The sequence below is a fragment of the Electrona antarctica genome (assembly GCF_951216825.1).
Source record: "Electrona antarctica genome assembly, chromosome: 19".
NCBI lineage: Eukaryota > Metazoa > Chordata > Actinopteri > Myctophiformes > Myctophidae > Electrona > Electrona antarctica.
In genome coordinates this window covers 395,728-419,616 of record NC_136800.1, presented here as the reverse complement: position 1 = coordinate 419,616, position 23,889 = coordinate 395,728, and the positions used below count along the sequence as shown (strand labels likewise).

The 23,889-nt window shown below is 44.1% G+C and overlaps 1 protein-coding gene across 2 annotated transcripts in view; it reads left to right on the top strand.

The window, feature by feature from the left end:
- Positions 1 to 2,455: 2,455 nt before the first annotated feature.
- The window catches only part of pik3r2 (phosphoinositide-3-kinase, regulatory subunit 2 (beta)), a gene marked incomplete at its 5' end in the record, with an annotated part of 51,479 nt that continues 30,045 nt past the window's right edge, over positions 2,456 to 23,889 (top strand). For both annotated transcript variants that reach the window (XM_079529571.1, XM_079529572.1), the window contains one exon: positions 2,456 to 2,846. In XM_079529571.1, coding sequence (XP_079385697.1) covers positions 2,456 to 2,846 — 391 coding nt within the window. The remainder of the gene's footprint in view (positions 2,847 to 23,889) is intronic.

The window sequence follows — 23,889 nt, the reverse complement described above, 5'->3', positions numbered from 1 at the left end:
TTTAGACTTTTAGTCCGTTTTGGCACGCGGGCGATGCAAATCTGAAAACCCCGGTTTTTCGACGACGAACGTATTTGAAACGATTGCACAACAACGGTCGGGCCTCAAAAAACTGGGGCCTGTAGTTTATTTATTCTGATTTGGACGTTTTTTAAGAGAAATGGCCCTGAAGAAAAAAGCTTGTCGCTTCCTCACATTATAGAAGGCCAAACACTTTGATCCACTTTTCTCTCTTTCTGCATCTCATTCTTACACTGTCATCTCCCTACAGAGGTTCACAGGATCGTCGTCCTTGATTACGCGTTGGGACCACAGACTTAATCTGGAAACCCTAATCTCTCTCTCTCTCTCTCTCTCTCTCTCTCTCTCTTCCTCTCTGTCTCTCTCTCTCTTTCTTTCTGCTCTCTCTCGGAGTAGAGTTGCCATTTTGAGGGTGAACTTGGTGTCTTTTTTTTATTTTAATTTTCTTGCCTCATGTCCTGCTGAAGGCTCAGAAGGCAAAAATAAAAAGGTAAATGAATAACCGCTTTAAACCATGAGTGAATTGTTATTCCGATGCTTTGGAACATGTTCTCCCCCCCCCCCCCCCCCACCCCCCCCACCCACGAACAATGTATCTCTCCAATCAAACGAGAAATTGAACCCACAGATTTTAGTGAGGTATATCCTTTGGAATAATGATATAATTGCTTCACAGTAATCATTTCTTTACATCTAAACACTCGATGATTTCTAAGGCCTTATATAGTGAATCTATTTGCCTATTTCCAGTCCACATGGGTGACCTTTTTGTCATACGTAGATAGTACGAATGAATAGGATTAATGCCATTTATACCTGTGCTTGGGTGGTTGTTCGATGGATTTGTTTGGTCAATATTTGTCACATGCAATAGTTTTGGAACGGAGTTATGGCCTGCTTTTTTTAAAGAATGCACCCTAAAACATTTGTGGGGGGGAATAAGAGAGAGCACAGCCTTTTTTTTCTCTCTCTCTCTCTCTTTCCTCATTGAGTGCAGAGGAGAGAACCGTTGCAAAGGGTTTAGCATCTTTCGAAAATCTCAAGACGTTTTGAGAACCGTTGTGGGTGCCGCGTCGTTTTCATTGCGCACACGCTAGCGCACGCAGTTTGCACAGTTTGTTTGTCGCAGGAATTTGTTCGGATTTCCGATAATTGTCGGTGGAGTAAACGAGTCGATTTTCTTTTTTTTTTGCTTATTTTATTTGATTGTGAAAGTTCCTGGTTTCTGTGAAAGAGCTATAGGTGATGCGTCAGTTAAGGCTGTGACTGTGAGTGTATGACTGTACAGTGGAGGAAACAGAGGCTCCCGTCCAGGGACCCACAGTCTGCTTTAGGTTATGACGCAGCAGCATCATCCGATTCCCTCCATCCACCAAACCCCAAAGACTGCACAAACGCACTGAAGCTGCCGCAGTTCGCCATTTTTTTCATGCTTCCGTTTTTTGGAGCTTCGCTCGCATATAGACGTGCGTGGCGCCTCTTTGCGCTCGCGACTCTTTCCGAAATAACAAAGGTCCTTCGCTTGAATCGTACAAATAATATTTTTAACAAAGTGTTGTTATCGATTAGACTTATCGAAAGCTTTTTTTTTTTTCTTTCTTTTTTTTTTACTTTCATGTCCTGCAGGTTTGGTCATCATAATCCCTAGTCCAGAGCCTGTGAGAAGTGAAGAGGATTAGAGAGAGGAAACCTTTCCCCACTCTGCCCCCGTGCTCATCGTCCAATAATCACGCCACGCGGTCCGGAGCGCCGGGGGAGAGAGAGAGAGCCAGCCAGGCCAACACGACGACGACACGACGACGGACGGGGCCCTCCTCGGCTGGTCGTTGACTGCTCTAGAAGAAAGGCAGCCATATATATATAGAGAATTCTGGAAGGGGTAGTAAGTGCTTCCGACCCGGCGGCTCTACGCGTCCAGCCAGCCAGTGGGGTTTGTTGTTGCCGCTTGAAGGAGCATGTTGCCAATGCTCTCCCTCTGCTCCATCGTCTGGCTAAACCGAGGTATCAAGCTGAGGAAAGTCCTGCACCTCCAGTCCACCAACAACAACAACAACACTGGTCGGGTCTGAGTCACACAGCCCTAGTCACAGTAGTATAGGCCCTATCAGCCATATATACCCCTTACCTTTACATCACTTCGGAGGGGGGAAAATGCTTCTAAGCTTCGGGTGATTTTTCTCCTTCCCCCCCCCTCTCCCACTCCCCCCTCCCCTTTCGGAGTCACCACCAAATCTCTTCTCTACCAGCAATCCCCCAAATCGTCCCAAACTTTTTTTTTAATCTGCCGGGTTGAGGTTCTGTGTTGCTGTACCCGTCATCAGGACACGAGGAGGGAGGGAGGGAGGGGGGCGTCCGCCGTTCTTATCCCTGCCTTCGGCGGCCATTTTGCCTTTTTTTTCTTCTTTTTTTTCCGCCTCGTCCACGTCTTTTCAAAATGGCGGTGGAGGAGGGCTTCCAGTACCGCGCTCTCTACGCGTTCACCAAGGACCAGGAGGAGGACTTGGACCTGCAGCCCGGCGACCTCCTGACGGTGAGCAAGGCCTCGCTGCTCTCCATGGACAGCTACCAGGAGGGGGCGGTGGAGCAGCCCGAACGCCTGGGCTGGCTCCTGGGCTTCAACGAGCGCACCAAGCAGAGGGGCGACTTCCCGGGGACTTATGTGGAGTACGTGGGGCCCGTCCGCAAGGCGCTGCCCTCCAGCCAGCCCAGGTCCCAGAGGCCCCTCCCCGCCGCTCCCAGGACAGATACTATGTCTCAAGGTAAGCAAAGCCCCTCGGAATTCAATTCATTTGCAGTCCTATTTATTGCACCTTTTTTGTGTGAGCGTGTTACATTTGGGACACACTAATCCCCATTTTGACCTGAGGACGATTCTACAAAATGCCTTCGAAGTCCTGACAGTTTTCTGAAAAAAACTATTCTATGTCAGTGGTTTTCAAACTATTTCACGTCAAGGACCCCCAAACATTATATGTAATTGGCTGCCGACCCCCCATCTGAAAATATGTTGTTCCAGGGACCTCCCCAGAAGCAAAGATTCAAACCGTTCGCTCTGAAAGAATATATATTCAAAGAGACCTACAGTTGGAGGCCATCGATATTGTCCTTTTCTTTTTGCTGAGGTTTGCGTGATCTGCGCAAAAGGACAGTTAACCCATTTTGGGCGGGAACCCCTTTTGGTGTTTTAAACATTATGTTATAATTTAGCTGTTGAAAAATAGCAGATCTACAAGCTCATAGCGCGCCACCGAGTGGCGCGCTATGTGGCCACCATCTAAATCTAAGGATTTAGATGGATTTTTTTAAATTTTGAGGTCAGGCCTAAATGGGTCAAATGATAAGGGACAATATCGGTGGCACCCAACTGTACAAGCTTGTAGCCCAGAATGGGCCACTTCCATAATACACACTTGGCATACAGTACAGTACATGCAGGCAGAGCAAACATAAATACCATTCTCTGTATCCCTTGGTGCTTATCACATTAAAAACAACATTTAAAAGACACATTTAAAAGAGGCAAAGCTGTTAAAAATATAAAAAGGAGAGAGAAAGCAGCAGTAAAATAAGGGGTACAAAAAATGGGTAAAAATGGGTAAAAAAAAAAGGAAAAAAAAGTTCTGTACTATAATATTGATGCTGAGCAAACGATGCAGTGTTATTATAGTATCAGGGAACTGCATATTTTTGGTTTTTGGTACATTAATTCGTACTTAATTCGTAAATTATCGAAATAAAATGTATGTATGTATTAAAATGCCTGACACTGAGTTTTTAGCAATGCAAATAACATACATTAAAATTGGCTTAACCAATTTAGAACGGAAACGCATCCGTGCCTTAGCGTTTAACCACTTTAACCATTATTTTTTAAACGTTAGCTGTTGTAAAATCGCAGATCTACAAGCTCATGGCGCAGCACTGAGAAAGTTTGAAAAGTCGCGAAAACGTTTGCAAATTCTTTGAACGTATATTCTTTCACAGCAAACGTTTTTAACTCATATCTTTGCTTCTGAGGGGGGGGGGGGGGGGGGTCCCTGGAGCAACATGTGTTCAGATGGGGTAGAATCTCAACCTAAATGGGTTAGGGGAGGGGCCGGCCGGCGGACCACATGGTCACGCTCACATGACGAACTTTACTTCATTTGTTTATTTCTGGGACAATAATGCACGCTAATGAAAATGCAATACATCTACAAGAAGTGAATCAATTGAACATGATGTCATGTAAACATGCCGGATTTGGCTAGAAGCGAATTTACAATTTTCGGCATTTAGCAGACGCTCTTAATCCAGAGCGATTTATATTAAAGGACCACTTCACCACTGTTCAACCTATCTTCATATAATAGGTCCTCACTAATAATCTTGAAAAAATGGCGCAATTCTTTTCTACTCGGCCTGTGTCTCATAGGAGGGCTGTGGGCAGTTCAGAAACCGTCTTCCAGTGACATCATCGATGGGGAATACAAGCTAATATAAAACTGCAGGCTTTCTAGTCCTGAAAAGTTGCAATGCGAAAATGGAAGCCTTCGTTCTCACGATAATGAAAATCTAAACATTTTTGTAAAAAGAAATCTTGTTTAAAAAATAATCTGCCTAATGATGATGTCACTGGAAGACGGTTTCTAAACTGCCCACAGCCCTCCTATGAGACACAGACTGAGTAGAAAAAAATCGTGCCATTTTATCATGATTATTAGTGAGGACCTATTATATGAAGATAGGTTGAAAAGTGGTGAAGTGGTCCTTTAAGCAAGAACAAAAATCATGGCAATACATGTATACATACAAAATTAGTTATCATGAATCATACGTAAACTAAGAACGTCACAGTGGAATAAATGAAACTATGCATATATACTGTATCTCTACATAAAATGCTGTATAAGTCTACATAAAATGCAATCTAATTCTACATAAAATGCTATCTAAGTTACATAGGACAATGTATTTAAAAAAAAAAACGCCAAAATTACATTTATTTTTCTTCTTCTGATAATAATTATAATAATTTTATGGCTATAGTTTTTCGTTTTTTTTTTCTTCGTTCACACATTTAGAAATAAATAAACAGATACAAATTCTGCATGCTGTATATGTATGCCGATGGCCATTTGGCAGTGACCACAAACTGCGCTCCCCTGTTAACCCATTCCGGGCGGGAACGCTTTAGCTATTGAAAAATAGCAGATCTACAAGCTCATAGCGCGCCACCGAGTGGCGCGCTACGAGCTTGTAGGTCTGCTATTTTTGAAAAATCGAAGAACCACTGACATAGAAACATAGCTTTTTCAGAAAACTGTCAGGATGTAGAAGACATTTTTAGAATCTGATCTCAGGTCAAAATGGGTTAAGAGTGCGGCATAAGTCTTTCCTCATTGGAAACAGCTATAACCAAAATTCTATGGGCTGTGAATGAAGGGCCATAATCCAGTTACCGACCGGACCCCCCTTTCCGTGTCTGCTTCTCATTCTGTCCGCCTGTACTGTATGTGTGGCCCCCTTTACACCCTGACATCAGCATGTGTCTCGGGGGCATCCAAGTTGCATCTGGAGAGGGCTTATCTGCACACACAAAAAAATGCATACCTCTCCTCCTGCATTATATTCAGTTCTTGACCCTCGACTCAACTCTGCTGCATTGTGAGGGGGAAAACGGGAGAGCTGGGGTGTGTGTGTGTGTGTGTGTGTGTGTGTGTGTGGGGGGGGGGGGGGGGGGGGGTTGCGTGGAGGGCGGGGGTGCAGGGTCAGGGGTTTGCAATGGCTGTGTTGTTCAGCAGTGCAACTATTATGTGCCCAAGACCCAAGTTTAGTGATTTGAACAGGGGCAATGGCTAATCAGATCTTCACAATGATTTTTGACGCTGAAAGTTAAATCAACACCCCCCAACAGAGGTGTTTTTTTGTGTGGCTCACGTGTGCATGCGTGCGTGCGTGTGTGCGTGCGTGCGTGCGTGCGTGCGTGCGTGCGTGCGTGCGTAAAACAAATGGCCGTCGACTATAGTGGTGAAAAAGTCTCTCACTGATCCATTAGGAAATATTAGTCCAGTGTTCAAAAATCTTGCATGTTTCTCGTAGAGATAAGTACTGTGATCTTTTAAGTCTCTTTGCAGTTTTGCGCCGCCATGACTTTGATTTATACTTATAGTTGCCCACTGGTGTCGCCCCCGCACAGTGGTCTGTCACGCTTTTACAGACCACTGATCAACAAGCTCACCACACCCTGTTGCTGCGTCGCATTGTGAGCTTGTAGATCAGCTATTTTCAGCGTGCTTATACACGCTGTGTGACCGAGTATAACTCAGGCTTCGGAACACAGGGCACGATTGATATTAATTCATGATGGTCAAGAGAGGCTTCTTTCAACAGCAGCCGCTTCCAAATCAAACATACACTTGGCATGTCGCCCCGGGGCCTACCAAAAAGCAAGGCCAGCTTTAAGCTCAAACTTTTTTTGATTTGCTACCAAAGTTCCTCCACAGTCCACACCCCCCAAACGATTTGGTTCATTTCCTCCTCTTTCGAACTCCCTCCGCTTTTCCGCTGCAACTGGCCAATTTATTTCGAGGTAAAAGGCACAAGTTCATTGGGCCAAAAGGGATAAAAAAAAAAAAGATGATATATCATACTGCTTATATGTGACTTCTACCATACATTCCTCCCTTGTCAGGATCCATATTCCATACAGTTTTATGACAGATTGGCTCAGTAGTCAGTACCACTCTGAGCACGTAGGCTGTGAACTTTGAATCACCTCTGGTCGGCACTGATCGGCTATTCGTCATGTACAACAAAGTACACTGGGCCTCATTTCGCATTCATTAATTTGATTTCATCTCAATTCACTCCCTGCCCGTTTATAGTGAGAAGCCTTGTCTAAAGTAGGCTTCAGTGCAAGATAGAGCAGGCATGATGCCCAAAGCTCACTTGGCCAATGATTTCTAAAAATGTCCGATAGGGAGAATTAGGTTATAACTAGAACTATGGAGGAATGGAAGCAAGGATTAGTACCCATACCTATAGCCAGTATAGCCACCTCCTCGCTGTCACCTCAGATTATGTGTTTGGAAGTCAAAGTCAAAGTCGTACGATTTGTCACACACGTTACCGCAGTGAAATTTGTTCTCCGCATTTCACCCGTCTCTTGGAGCGGTGAGCTGCAGCCGCGCCGCGCTCGGGAATCATTTGATTAGTTGAACAATCCAACCCATTGACCCAAGCAGGGAGGCATTGGGTCCCATTTCTTACAGTCTTTGGTATGACCCGGCCGGGGATCGAACCCCCCCAACCTCCCAGTATCAGGGCCTTAGAGTATATATGAATAGAGACGGCACCGGATTTCTCCTCCCATCCACTTGCATTAAGTTGCTCAAAAGCGCATGAGGCGATTTCACTCCTCCTTCCGGGGTAGGAACAGAGTGCATTCTGGGATGGATTGGGCCCAAACTCATGAACGCGTTGGCCGTTGACTATCAATGCACGTGTTCACGTATGAAACAGCGGCGTTCACGTATGAAACAGCGTTCACGTGTCATCGTGAACGTGCGCAATGATAGTCAACGGACCAGCGAGTTTGGCCCAGCGCTGCAATACCAAATTCGGCCACTATGTCCATTTCGCCTCAGAGTTTCCTCCGGGTGCCGTCTCTATTCATATACACTCTAAGATCAGGGCCGGACACTCTAACCACAAGGCCACTGTCTGGTCAAACAGTAACAGTAAGATGGAGCTGCAGTTGGGCAGAAGAGCGGTCTCGGTTAGATAGGAAGTTTCCAAGTGAAATGCAAGAGGGAACGAGAAAGGGGCAGCAGGGTAATGGTCGAAGGGAAAGGTTTGGCCAAGCACAGGCCCAGATTTTAACCCATTTTGGGCGGGAACCCCATTTGGTGTTGTAAACATTATGTTATAATTTAGCTATTGAAAAATAGCAGATCTACAAGCTCATAGCGCGCCACCGAGTGGCGCGCTATGAGCTTGTAGGTCTGCTATTTTTTGAAAAATCGTGAAAATGTGGCACAAATCTTTGAATATATATTCTTTCAGAGCGAACGTTTTTAACTCAAATATTTGCTTCTGAGGGGTTCCTGGAACAACATATTTTCAGATGGCGGTCGGCGGCAAATTACATTTTTTTTGGGGTCCTTGACATGAAATATTGAGCACCACTCACTGATACAGAAACATGAGGTATTTCAGAAAACTGTCAGAATTTAGAAGACATTTTTAAAATGTCAACGTCAGGCCTAAATGGGTTAACAGATATCATCCTCATCTCCCTGAGGGGCAAAGAGAGACCCTGGTTGTCGTCGGGGTGAATAGCACTATTGTCAGCGTGCCCCACTTTGCTGTTCCACAGATCCAACATTTTGGGCGTTCAGGGGCAACATGGTGGCCTATAGTGGTTAGGGACGTTGACCGATGGGGTGCATACTTAGTAGGGATGTCCCGATACACTTGTTTCGCTTCCGATCCGATCGCGATACCTCAATTTCTGTGTTAGCCGATACCGATACTGAATACCGATACCAGTGTTGTGATCTCATGTTGTGTTTATAGCTATCTAGCTATATATCTCGTGTTGTGTTTATAGCAGACTCATCACTCAAATGTGCACTTGCAGTTTGGGCAACTCCAAAGCAAACTCCACATGTCCCAACATTTTATTTACCTGCCATAGTGTCAACCCCCTTACCCCTGTGTCGGATCTGTGGTTAGACTGGCATATTCACCGATACCGATATGACCCGATATGACAAATAAGGGCAGATCGGTATCGGCGAATATGCCAGTGTAACCACCGATCCGACACAGGGGTAAGGGGTTGACACTATGGCAGGTAAATAAAATGTTGGGGGCATGTGGAGTTTGTTTTGGAGTTGCCCCAAACTACAAGTGCACGTCTGAGTGAGGAGTCTGCTATAAACACAACACGAGATATATAGCTAGAATAGCTATAAAATATAAACACTATTCCCGGTTGGTGGACTTCAAAATAAGATATTTCTTTTTCATTTTTTTATTATTATATATATTATTATCTGGTAATTATCGGTATTCGGTGTCGGTATCGGTTAACACGGAAATTGTGTTATGGAAAAATTGTGGAAAAAGTGTATCGGGACATCCCGACTGGAAACACTAATCTAATGCATTGCTTCGTGGCTAACATACACAAATGAGTCTCGTGTTTTAGATGATAGAAAATAATTGTGTGTGTGTGTGTGTGGGGGGGGGGGGGGGGGGGGGCATAGCAGCATCATAATAGGCATCAAAATACAGCACAGATACAGGTAATATTACAACTGCAAAACAAATATTAAGCCCCCCCCCCCCTTCCGTTCTGGACAAAAACCGGGAGACCATATTTTTGTTTGCTTATACCTCGCTATCGTTACGATAAAATCGCTGAATAACCCCTCGCTTCGTATTTTGAACGAGAGGCATGTTGTTGAAGTCAGAAATTAAGAGCTTAGTGTATCCATCTGGTCAAAACCACGGAGAGCTCCTTTTAGATTACGCGCGCCGAGCCTTTCTTTGTGAGCGGTAAACGGGGAAGTGAACGACAACGCGCATGCGCGAAAGAGCAAGGAGTATGGTGCAGAAGGAGAGTCCAACTAAAACAAATAAAAATAAAAATAAATCAGAATATTTTTCTCTCGTTTGATATCAATGAAAATGCGCTAGGACGTTGTGTGTACACGTCCTCTGGATCCGTCGGTTGGATTAGTTATGGGTTAACCCATTTTGACCTGAGATCAGATTCTAAAAATGTCTTCTACATCCTGACAGTTTTCTGAAAAAGCTATGTTTCTATGTGAGTCGTTCTTCGATTTTTCAAAAATAGCAGACCTACAAGCTCGTAGCGCGCCACTCGGTGAGCTTGTAGATCTGCTATTTTTCAATAGCTAAAGCATAACATAATGCTAACACCAAAAGGGGTTCCCGCCCAAAATGGGTTCATGCAAATAAATCATAATTACGTTAGATGGATAGGTCCCGACCTAGCCATCTGCTCTTAGAATCCCTACCATCAGCTTGCTGTCTCTCTACACCCTCTGTCTAATGAAAATTAAGCAAAACCCGACCCAACAAACCAAAAATAAAAATAACACGTTCGTCATGATTCTGTGCAGGCCAATGCCTGTTCTCTCATTTAATCCATTTTGGGGCGTGAGGAACCCCTTTTGGTGTTTTAAAGCATTGTGTTATACTTTAGCTATTGAAAAATAGCAGATCTACAAGCTCGTAGCGCGGCACCGAGTGCCGCGCTACGAGCTTTGTAGATCTGCTATTTTTGACAAATCGTGAAAATGTGCCTCAAATCTTTGAATATATATTATTACAGAGTGAACATTTTAACTCAAATCTTTGCTCCTGGGGGAGGTCCCTGGAGGCTGGAACAACATATTTTCAGATGGGGGGGGGGCGGAGGCCAATTACATAAAATTTTTGGGGGTCCTTGAAGAAAGACTGATATGGAAACACGAGGTTTTTCAGAAAACTGTCAGGATTTAGAAGACATTTTATTTAGAATCGTCCTCAGGTCTAAATGGGTTAAATGTATGTGATAACATTGATTGCTGGAAAAGAGCGTCCCTACATGATCCGGAGCCACTTTGAGCGTGACGTCTATAACTGCGCTGTAGTTGTACCTGTAGCTCTGCTGATAGGTAGCATGTCACATGTCAACACTATGTGTAGATCAGGGGTGGGCAACTTTGACGATGCAGAGGGCCGCTATATTTCCACACTCACTCCCTAGGGCCATATATTACATATTCGTAGCAAAAATAGCCGATCTACAAGATCAAAACGCGTCGCAGCGCGGCGCGTTTTGAGCTTGTAGATCGGATATTTTTGCTATTATTCGAATTGATATCTTGAATTATTTTTTGCTATTTTTGAATTGGAATCCTGAAAATTAACATTTTTATGTCATTTCAAATGCCTTTAATTATACTTGTGTGTTAAGTAATTACAGCGGGTCGTGTTTGCATGTTGTGGAATTGTAAACAGCTGAAACCAACACTATATCAGTATTCTGACATTAACCTGAGGGCCACATTAAGTGAAGGTGGGGGCCACATGTGGCCCCCGGGGCCGCCAGTTGCCCACCCCTGGTGTAGATGGACTACACATGAGCCTAAGTGGCAAATGTGCAAAGAAATAGGCCTACATTCCTTATTACCCTGTGTAATATGGCAATGAAGTGGTTTAAGCCATTTACACCTGGGAACGATTCTACAAATACCTTCTAAATCCAGACAGTTTTTCTGAAAAACCATCATGTTTCTATGTCAGTGGTTCTCAAACATTTTCATGTCAAGGACCCCCAAATATATATATGACATTGGCCGCCGACCCCCCCGTCTGAAAATATGTTGTTCCAGGGGACCACCACAGAAGCAAAGATTTGAGTTAAAAAACTTGTGCTCTGTGACAATATATATCCAAAGATTTCAGGCACATTTTCACGATTTTCCAAAAATAGCAGACCTACAAGCTCATAGCGCGGCACTCGGTGCCGCGCTATGAGCTTGTAGATCTGCTAGTTTTCAACAGCTAAAGTACAACGATGCTTAAAACACCAAACGGGGTTCCCGCCCCCAAAATGGGTTAAATTCCCAACGTTAAATACTGGCGCTACAATAGTTTCTTTCACTATCAAAGTTTGTGAGCTGGCATCTTCTATTTTGCATTTTATTTTTATTTTTATTTTTTTTATTTTTTTTCAGCATAGTAGGTAGGTCATGCATGCAGCACAATAATGTCGGCTCCACACACACACACCGAAAAATAAATTCATGGAAGAAGAGATTTTCTCGTGAACGTGTACTATTTCACCATCTATATTTGGTGGCGCATTTTGTCTTTGATTGCAACTTGGATTTGAGAGAGCTGCAAATTACACTTTGACGGTCGTGCCAGATTGTGAACTAAAAAATCCAACACGATCTGAACCACTGACAACCGAGATGTGAAATGTTTCCCAACTTGTGGCGCAGCAGAAATAATTTTACAAAACCAAGGGAGGGATTTTTCTCTCTCTCTCTCTCTCTCTCTCTCTCTCTCTCTCTGTCTCTCGTTCCCTCTCTCTATCCTCCCTCCCTTTCCTCTCTCCCTGGCCTCACTTTTACTGCCTGCTGAAGTGAACCATGGCTTGGCATTTTTGCAAACTCCTCCCTTCTCTCCTTCTATACCGCCTCACTCACTATGTCGTTCTCTTCTCTCTCTCTCTCTCTCTCTCTCTCTCTCTCTCTCGACAACCCCCCCCCCCCCCCCCCCCCCCCCGCCTCTCTCTCTTTCCCTCTCTGCTTCGCATACATGTCTGACGCTGTCTCGGGGCAGCTATAAACCATGCAGCGGGGCCAGTTCTCAGAAAGGAGAGGCCCTCCCTCCCTCTCCTCTCCTCTCCTCGTCTCACTCTCCACTCCCCTCCTCCATGCAGCTCCACTCCCTGCTCCTTACCAGGAAAACGCTTTCAAAGAATCCAACGGAGAGGGAGGAGGGAGGAGGGGAGAGGTGAAAGGGATAGGAGAGGTAGAGATATTGGAGAGAGTGAAAAGGAGAGAGAGAGAGAGGGGTGGGGTGGGGTGGGGGGTGTTGGGGGGGGTGTTCAGTGTGTGTGTGTGTGTGTGTGTGAGAGCCAAAGGCCTCCCCAGCCAGCCAACTGCAAATATAGGAACCAGCTGTATTTGGTTTCTGCTCTATTGTTGCAGGGACTCTTTAGGAGTTTAGAAAATGTGGCATAGTACACTCACAGCAAAATCCTCAGTGTTGGTTTAGAATAGAACTGGAGCAACAGTTATGTGTTACTGAGGATATTGCTATGCATGTTGCTGTGTCTGTTTGTTCATGGTTATCGTCGTCGGTTTACATGTGTGTCTTCGTGCCAGAGCGTTGAATGAACGAACGATAATTCACGAGTTAAGTTTTATTTGTTCAAGATTTAAGAGATTTAAGAAAACTATACTTAACTAGAAAGTATAGAAAAAAAAGAAGTAAGTGGTGCAACTCCGTGTGGGGGTCCTCGGGGGGGGGGGGGGGGGGGTCCAGACCAGTGCCGGTTGTGGCCTCCTGGTGGCGCTATAATAAGCCAATGTGAAAGGGGTGCCATTTCTTCTTATACGCCTTGGATGGCAATTGGATGATTTTTGATCTGTCTTGAGCACATGACTATAGAGATACTGTGAAACGATTTGCGGGATTTTTGGACCAAATACGGAGGAGTAATATCAACAAATTTGTTTTGCAAAAGTCGGCCTGTTATAGCGCCACCAGCAGGCCGACTTTTGCAAGAGGTTCATCGTTGGCATCCAGGGAGTGTGTGTGCAAAGTTTGGCATCGACCGGGTTAACGGTGCCGGAGATTAGCTGTTAATAACAGACGGACGGACACACACACACACGGACGGAGTGCAAAACATACTCTCTCCCCATGCCTTCGGCCTGGTGGAGACATAGAGTATATAAAAGGATAGAGACTGATCTGGTGCGAAGCTCCGCCCCCTCCGCTATTCATGTCAGTGGAAGTTGCTCAGTGGCGTTTTGAAGCACCCGGAAGGACCGTCTCAAAACGTCTACTTCCGCATTGGACCACCAAATTTTGGTGGTCCAATGTGGAAGTGCAACCGAGCGCTAAATGTTAAAGCCCAGCTGCACGGGGTTTCCCGGTCATGAATCCACGGGTCCGCCTGTAGTCCCTCCTCTTACCACTAGGGCCCAGTGCTTCAACGTTGGAGTGCCTCACTGGCCCCTTGAAGTGGAGACAACAATATCCATTTTGATGATGATGAGAGACTGTGTTTATAACTCAATTATACGCCAAATCCTTAATTGTTAATTCTATCCATAATTCCCTGTTGGTTCTTCAGAACAATATACCTCGATTAAGTATTAACTGCTTGCTCTGATCACTGAAGCCAACAAGAAAGTGCAAGAGAGCGTTACAATGTTTTGTAGCATTAGGGGGGACTGGTGATATATCAATCAACCCCTTTTGGTGTTAGCATTATGTTATGCTTTAGCTATTGAAAAATAGCAGATCTACAAGCTCATAGCGCGCCACCGAGTGGCGCGCTACGAGCTTGTAGGTCTGCTATTTTTGAAAAATCAAAGAACGACGGACATAGAAACATAGCTTTTTCAGAAAACTGTCAGGATGTAGAAGACATTTTTAGAATCTGATCTCAGGTCAGAATGGGTTGAAGTGACCAACCTGGCTATAGAGCGGTCGGGTCTGAAGACCACAACTTGCAAGAACCCTGCAGGGCATTTTGCATGCTAGCATGGTAGTTACTTTGACCTTTAACCCATTTAGGCCTGACCTCAAAAAAATTAAAAAAATCTTCTAAATCCTCCAGTTTTCTGAAATAAATATTTTCACGATTTAGCTCGTAGCGCGCCACTCGGTGGCGCGCTACGAGCTTGTAGATCTGCTATTTTTCAATAGCTAAATTACAACATAATGTTTAAAACACCAACCCATTTTAAAAAATGGGTTAAGTGTGTAATAATAATAATTTATTGAATCTTTTAATCTACCATCATCAGCTGTTGTCTCTGAAGCACCTGGAAAAAAAGGCCTTGTGATTATTTTTGCGTTCTCTGTTTCAAATATACTTCGAACCGATCATTCGTTTTGCAATTGCATTAAGCACACCTCAGCAAGCCGTCCCTATAATACCGGCACGTTTATTTATTTCACTCTTGTTTGTTTGCACTAATAATTAATTCCTCTTGTGAACAGTGGCCTTGGGGGGGGTTGTGAAACTTGACCCAGGCTACTGTAAATATCTCTTGTGTTTGACAAGAAGCGAAGAAGGGGATCATCTTCTCTACATGTGTGTCTTTGAAGCCACGTTGTGACAGAGGAGCTGCCGATGTGCTGCTGGGTCATGATATATCGCCATGTCTGCATTGTTGGGATGCTCCGAACACATGTAGTCGTGAAACCTGACCAGCCGCCCGCCGTACATACGCTGTCTTTACACGCACGCACGCGCGCACCCGCGCACGCGCGCACACGCACACACACACACACACACACACAAGCATACATTCTGAGACACAAACTCACTAACCTTGTCACCACTGTTGAGTGTATGCCACCAATGTGAGTCCAAAAATTCTTCCATTTGTTTCCATATGGGTTTGAAGTTATTATTAAAAAGGAATACAATTAGAGGTCAGTGAGTCCTTGAGTGGTGTATTTCCAAACTTATAATAAACAAATGAAAATGGTCCGAAACCTCGTTTATTGTAGGTATAGCGTTACTGCGAAGATGTTATTTAGTGTTTTGCATAGACTTTGGGAATTTTAACACTAATTATGCTATGATGTGTAATTTGTGTATATATGCATCTTTAGGTCCTTTTTTATTTTATTTTTGCCTTTCCTTCTTCAGCGATCCTAGACCTGTTTTGCACATGTGCACTGCCGTTCACTTCCTTGTTTACGGGGCCGACAGAAGTTGCTTCATAACTCTAAATCTACGGCGCTCTCAATGGTTTTGATCACAACGTTGATGTTCTGGTGGTCATTTCTGACTTCAGCCAAGCACCTCGTTTGGAATATTAACGCTTCTAGAGAGACATAAGACAAGGTAGCGTCTAAGGGAAGGGAATATTATGCCTCCTGGTTTTTGGGGGGGGGGGGGGGGGGGGGGTAATGGAAGGCGTGACTTTTCAGAGTGAAATCTGCCTCATCTGCGTGGCACTCTAGTGCCTTTATTATGAAATATTCCCCCCGGCAAAAGAAGTGTTAACAGAATCCATTTTGACCTGAGATCAGATTCTAAAAATGTCTCTTTGGAAATGACAGTTTTCTGAAAAAGCTATGTTTCTATGTCAGTCGTTCTTCGATTTGCGTGCACCCCTTCTTAGGGGTGCGTGGCATGAAAAGGCTAATGGTGGTGCTATGGTTTTATTTTAAATATATTAACATATTATGCCAATATATTGCCATATTCAGGTTCATATATGTGCATACATATGGATATACTGTATAGGAAATATGTCTCTATATAGCTTATGCAATTTTAATTTCCATGTGTGTGTGGGGGGGGGGGGGGGGGGGGTGCGTCAGCTAGGTCGGGAGGTAACACTGGTCTAACACAATGATGAGCAAGTTGTAGGGGGCACGGTGGCACAGTCGGTAGTGCTGTCGCCTCACAGCTAGAAGGTCCTGGGTTCGATTGCCGCTGGGGACGCTGTGGGTGCTGGGGGGGCCGTGTTCTCTCCTCCGCGTCGTCAGTGCCCATAGCCGAGGCGGGGTTGGTGAAAGGTCTCTAAACTGCCTCCCCCTGGCCAGCCGGGGTGACTGATGGAGGGGAAAGGAACTGGTTGGAATAACGTGTTCCTTCCACACGCTATATACGTCCAACCAGGGAAACTCCCCCCTGTCAGGTGTAAAGGAGCAACTTGGACACTCATGCATGAAGGAAGCATGAGTTAAAGTCCGTTGCTCTCCCCAGGTTGGCGGAGGGTGTGTATATAGAGCCCAGGATCACAATAGATAATTGACACAGGGGTGAAAAATGGGTTACAAAAAAAAAGGAAGCAAGTAGTAGACAATTGCATCACTTTCTCCTTAGCCTACCATGCAAACTCTTCACCAAAACGCTAATCACATTGTGGTCAGCAAGCACCAAGTAAATAGCAAAAATAGTGTCCACTGTGTCTATTTTTTAATCTTGTTAGGCTTGTTGTCTTGACTTGTCACGGATTTAAATTCCCAAAGCTGATTATGGGAACCATTTCTCATTTAATAAAAACCGTTCACATTTTAAAATGGGTGACATCAACATCTCAGTGTTGTATATCAGGCCATAGTTCAGTCAGACATTTAGGCTCAAAGGATGACACAAAAACGTCCTGGCGACTTGTTTCCATTATGGCCCTATGTATCAATTCATCAACACAGCGTAGAAATAACACCAACATACAATATCATCAACAAAACAACAACACAAATAAAACACATGCCCAATGTAGACATTTGTGACTACATTTGACTGAGGGACTGCCATTGGATTTTTTTGAATTTTCGTTTATTTCATATTTACATGTCGATTTCAGCTCTGACACTTATTTCAGACATGCTATAGTATGTGAAGAGTCTGCCTATGCTATTAACTCATTTTGGAAAAAAAATAAAACATTCTCCTCTGGTGAAAAGCTGGAATTTGCGCGATGGCAGTCTTTCAGTCAAATCTGGTCACATTTGTCACGTCAAAATGTAAGCAGTTTTCACTGAATAACATGGATAAATTCCAATGCTGACTGTAAAATCAATACCAACAATGCTATTTATTTTATTCTGTTCCACTTTCTCCTATTTATTTATTTATTTCCAGTGGCTTAAACAGGACTTGCCAGACTTGTGCGATCTTACGAATGCATTCTTATTTCTATGGATGGAAGTAACTCTGCTGACCTTTGCAGGACTATGTCGGAGACGGAGAGAGAGAGAGATAGGGAGATAGAGAGAGAGAGAGAAAATGAATGTGGGAGCGCCAGCATTTTGATCTAGCAGATATACAGCGGCAATCTTTTTGCTTCACATACAGTTGGGTGCCACCGATATTGTCCCTTATCATTTGACCCATTTAGGCCTGATCTCAAAAATTTTAAAAATCCTTCTAAATCCTCCAGTTTTCTGAAATAAATATTTTCACGATTTTTCCAAAATAGCAGACCTACAAGCTCGTAGCGCGCCACTCGGTGGCGCGCTATGAGCTTGTAGATCTGCTATTTTTCAATAGCTAAATTATAACATAATGTTTAAAACACCAAAAGGGGTTCCCGCCCAAAATGGGTTAACTGTCCTTTTGCGCAGATCACGCAAACCTCAGCAAAAAGAAAAGGACAATATCGATGGCCTCCAACTGTACTGTAGTGTGTAGTGTAAGAGTCACCTTATCCAATGTATACTTCTGCCTCGCCAGCCGCCTTGCAGGCTTGCATTGCATGGAGACATTATGCGAGGAGCACATCTGCTACACTGTGTCTGACTTTCGATATGTTGGGGCTTCCAAATGCAAGCACGGCGTTCACTTTACAGACTCATTCAACAGGTTCCGTCCATATGGACGTGTCCACACGTCAGAGTAAAAGGACGTGTCCACTAGGGCATTCACTTCTAGTCATTTTTACTAGTCGACTAGTTGTTTGTGCTAAATGCCTAAATTGTAAATTGTAAATTGTTTAACTACCTATTATGTAAAAAATAAAATATATATATATTTTTTTACATTATTTCTACATTGAAAAACTGTGTACATGGTGACTATAACTATAATCTACCTGATCTTGAGGCCTACAAAATCGGGGGGGAATTTTTATTTTATTTATTATACTAGTCAACTAGTACCAACAAGGTCGACTAGTGGATTTACTAGTCGACTAGTAAACTAGTAAACTAGTCGACTAGTTGCTTAATGCCCTAGTGTCCACACGTCAGAGTAAAAGGACGTGTCCACACGTCAGTGTAAAAGGACGTGTCCACGCGTCAGAGTAAAAGGACGTGTCCACGTGTCAGAGTAAAAGGACGTGTCCACACGTCAGAGTAAAAGGACGTGTCCACGTGTCAGAGTAAAAGGACGTGTCCACACGTCAGAGTAAAAGGACGTGTCCACACGTCAGAGTAAAAGGACGTGTCCACACGTCAGAGTAAAAGGACGTGTCCACACGTCAGTGTAAAAGGACGTGTCCACACGTCAAGAGTAAAAGGACGTGTCCACACGTCAGTGTAAAAGGACGTGTCCACACGTCAGAGTAAAAGGACGTGTCCACACGTCAGAGTAAAATCGGCCATGTTTCCCCGGCACCCAAGAGCTCCTATTTTGAAGGAATCCCGGGAATGATTGGGATAAGATGGCTGAATGTCATCTTCGTGAAGGCGTCATCTTCGTGAAGGCGTCTCTCGATCGGTTTGAGTTTGTTTTGCTACCGTGACTTTATTGGGGCATTTCAACCGTGTGCCTTATATAAATCACTCATAATGTGTTCGTGAAGTGTACGTAAGGCCGGAATGCTGCTTTCAAAGCGCAACAGTGCAAGGCTAACGCACGCACGCACGCACGCACGCTCGCGCGCGAGTATAGTAGTATCTTACTTTTCCTTTCTATAGCTATCTTTTCCCTCTGCTCACTCCCTATCATTCACTCGGTGGCTGTGTCCCAAGACATGTCAAGTCATAGTCCTGTCTGCCTGCCTAGCTGCAGACTGCTGAGGAGGTGCTTCTAATTTACTAATGATAAGTTGCTGTTGCTTCTCTCTCTCTCTCTCTCTCTCTCTCTCTCTCTCTCTCTCTCTCTCTCTCTCTCTCTCTCTCTCTCGCTCTCTCTCTTTCTCTCTCTCTCTCTCTCTCTCTCTCTCTCTCTCACTCTTTCCAAAACCCCAGAGAGAACTCCAGCACCACAGCTGCTTTCGGAAAGAAAGAAATAATAATAAAGAAATAGAGAAAATGAACTCTTCCTTTGCACAAAATTCAAAGTTTTGTCTTAAGTGTCTTAAGACATGCGTGTTAACCCATTTTGGGCGGGAACCCCTTTTGGTGTTTTAAGCATTACGGTATACTTTAGCTATTGAAAAATAGCAGATCTACAAGCTCATAGCTCATCTGCTATTTTTGAAAAATCGTGAAAATGCGGCACAAATCTTTGAAAATTGAACATATATTCTTTCGGAAGACTTTTTTTTTTATTTCGACGTCAGGCCTAAATGGGTTAAGTGCATGCGTGCTCGTGCTCAATAGAGAATTAACCCATTTTGACCTGAGATCAGATTCTAAAAATGTCTTCTACATCCTGACAGTTTTCTGAAAAAGCTATGTTTCTATGTCAGTGGTTCTTTGATTTTTCAAAAATAGCAGACCTACAAGCTCGTAGCGCGCCGCTCGTAGCGCGCCACTCGGTGGCGCGCTATGAGCTTGTAGATCTGCTATTTTTCAATAGCTAAAGCATAACATAATGCTAACACCAAAAGGGGGTTCCCCGCACAAAATGGGGTTAAAGCTTCTTCTCCTCTGGGACAATCTGGCAACTTCTTATTGTTTTTCTACCCACCCCACCTCCCTAAATGTTGGGTGTGTTTGGTGGTTTTATAGCCTATATTTGTGCTTATTTCCCTATTTAATTTGATTTCCCTATTTTATTGGCTGCAGCCCGCCCAAACCCAAGTGTATATGAGGTCCATTGCAGCAGCCAGGCCCACGTCTGCCTGACTGCGTTCAGCTCGGTTGAATTGAATAATCACTATATTTTACTCTCCAAAGCAATAACTTTTTTTTGCATTGTGCTGTTGTTGCACGCCTGGCCTGTGCCTGTATTGTCTGCCTTTATGGCCATCCAGCCTCACTTGGGGCGAGTTTTCTTTTAATTTTTTTTAATGAATCTTCATGAGGATTTCATTAAAGAAAGGCTTGCTGTGGAAATAAACACAACATGGTAGGAGGACTAAGTCAGTGCATCTGTCTCTCTTTAATGGCTTTGCGTGAAAATCGACTAAGAAAATCCAATTAATTCCACCTGTGAATGTGTTGTGCAGTGCTCACATGTACTGTATTGCACATGCAGTTTGTGTGTGTGTGTGTGTGTGTGTGTGTGTGTGTGTGTGTGTGTGTGTGTGTGTGTGTGTGTGTGTGTGTGTGTGTGTGTGTATTATGCCTTACTTATTTAACTGCACACCGGTGTCACTCACCAAGAATAGCAGATCTACAAGCTCACAACGCGTCGCATTGTGAGCCTGTAGATCAGCTATATTTGGCTCTCTAGGATTTGTGTTGACCAAACATTTGTTGTGTGTGTGTGTGTGTGTGTGTGCGTGCGTGCGTGTGTGTGTGTGTGTGTGTGTGTGTGTGTGTGTGTGTGTGAAAAGCTCCACACACCCGAGGAAGGATGGGTGACGTGCTGCCCACTGTTATGGTGGCCATTGTAGCCAGGCTGCTTTTGCGTATAGTTCCGTCCCGATACACTTGTTTTGATCCGATACCACTCATTTCTGTGTTCGCTGATACCGATACCAGTGTTGTGATCTCGTGTTGTGTTTATAGATAAATAAAAGAGGAGGATAGCACAGAGCATCCTTAAGGATCCACACCATCCTGTTCACTCTCTGTTTGTGTGGAGGGACTCAGGACACAACCTGAGACACCACCGGCCAGAGAGCATCTCCACCCACACAACACGCTTCTCGAACAGTTTTTTCCCTGCTACTGTGCGACTAGTAGCCGAGGACATTAGGGACGGAAATCAATATGATAGATGAACTTAATCGAGAAAGATGAATTGAATTATGCACTGTTTTTAGGCAGATTATGAAGCACTTTATTTGATTCGATAGATGAACTGAATATGCATTGTTTTTAGGTAGACTATGAAGCACTTATTTATTCTAGGATTGTATGTTCTATGTTTATTTTCTCACCTGTCCCTCCCTTTTTTATGCTGACCCTGGGAGCTGCGCTCCAAGATTTCCTATGCACTTGTGCAAATGGCAAATAAAGTCTATTCTATTCTAAATGGTAAATGGTGCATTTATATAGCGCCTTTATCCAAGGCACTTTACATAGATTGTGCATTACATTCACACACCGATTGCAGCGGAAGCCATGCAAGGTACCAACCAGCACATCGGGAGCAATTTGGGGTTCAGTGTCTTGCCCAAGGACACTTCGACATGTAGACAGGAGGAGCCGGGATTCGAACCGCTCGGCGCTGACCCATGGATCATTGGACGACCTGCTCTACCTCCTGAGCCACAGTCGCCCCTGTCTAGCTAGATATCTCTCACTCGTACACAAACGTGCACTTGCAGTTTGGGCAACTCCAAAGCAAACTCCACATGCCCCAATTTACAATTTAGGCATTTAGCAGACGCTCTTAATCCAGAGCGATTTACTGTACATTAAGCAAGAACAAAAAGCATGGCAATACATCACATACATAAAAAGTAGTTATCATGAAACATGCGTAAGCTAAGAACGTAACAGTGGAATATATATAATGAAACTATACATATAAACTATATACATACTATACTATACTATTCATGTGCAACGGGCCATGATGGAGTCTGAAAAGGTGCGTTTTCAGACTACGGCGGAAGATTGGGAGTGAGGCTGCAGTTCTGATTGTAATGGGAAGTGCATTCCATAGTTTTGGATCCAGAAGGGAGAGTTTGGGACGTGTGGAGCGTTGTCCCGGCGTTTTTAGTGAAGGTACTTCCAGCTTCCCTGCGTTGGCTGATCTGAGTCCGCGGGAGGGTTTGTAGGGTTCGATCATACTTGCAAGATATGGGGGAGCCATACCTTTGGTTGCTTTGAATGCCAGCATCAGAGTTTGTATTCTGTGCGGGCAGCGACCGGGAGCCAATGGAGGGAGCGGAGAAGGGGGGAGACGTGTGAGAATTTTGGCTGGTTGAAGACCAAGCCAGCTGCGGCATTTTTGATCAGTTGGAGAGGCTTAAGTGCACATGCCGGTAGGCTAGTAAGGAGGGAGTTACAATAGTCAAGTTTTGACAAGACTGTTGTGTGGATTAGGACTAGGAGCTGGGCTGACTCCTGGGTGAGGAACGGTCTAATTGGTCGTATGTTATAGACACTTTATTTACCTGCCATAGTGTCAACCCCTTACCCCTGCGTCGGATTGGTGGTTAGACTGGCATATTCGCCGATACCGATATGCCCCGATATGACAAATAAGGGCCGATACCGATACAATATCGGGACATCTCTAGTTCAGTCCTTAAAGATGGAGTGCCCACCCTAAAACATGATCATCACATATTATTATTATACAGTATAAGAAGGAAGACATTTTTCAAAAAAGTGTACAGTATTCGTTAAAATGTCGTTTTTATGTGGCCCACCAGTTCAATTAAGTATGCCTGGTTTGCCTGGTGGGTGGTGATGGGCGGTGATCCACCTGAACTGAAGCCGCACCCTCGCAGCTGTTGTTGTATGATAAAGGGGGAGGGGTTAAGGGGAAGGGATGATATTGTGATGTCACTATATCGCTGTTTTTTCTTTCATTGGCACGTTTGACTGTCAAGGTTTCATCGTCATAGGAATAAACCCTAAATACAAAGGGAAGACATAATATGCACATTAACCCATTTTGGGCGGGAACCCCTTTTGGTGTTTTAAGCATTGTTATAATTTAGCTATTTAAAAATAGCAGATCTACAAGCTCATAGCGCGCCACCGAGTGGCACGCTACGAGCTTGTAGGTCTGCTATTTTTGCAAAATCGTGAAAATATTTATTTCAGAAAACTGAAGGATTTAGAATAACTTTTTTAAATGTTGAGGTCAGGCCTAAATGGGTTAACAACCACACCAAGGGGTCTAATGAAGTAGGCTACTGTCACCTCATAGAAACTGGAAGAAATACAAAAAGTCACGGCACTCCATCTTTAAGCTTGCCATATAGAGCGTCGCAGTCCCGCCCCCTTTCATGACGACGCCAGGCCCAGGAAATGAATCCCAATGCATTTTTCCCATATACATTTTAAAACGTATTTATTTAAAGACCTTATAAGCGTCGTACAAAGCCAACTCTTGTCGTGACAAATCATGACAACAAACACAATATTTTGGACCAAACAAATAATTACAAAGAAGAAAAACAACAAAAAAAGTGTTGTAACCTGCCGTTTCTTCTTTTTTCTAATTATTTGTTCAGCCCGAAAAATTGTGTTTGTTGTCATGATTTGTCACGACAAGAGTTGGCTTTGTCCGCGGCGTAAATGTCTTTAAATAAATACTTTCTGAAAAGTCTATGAGGAAAATGAACGGGGATTTATTTTCCGGGTCTCTCGAGGGGGCGGGAGACTGCGACGCTCTATAGCGCTTGTATCCTACTG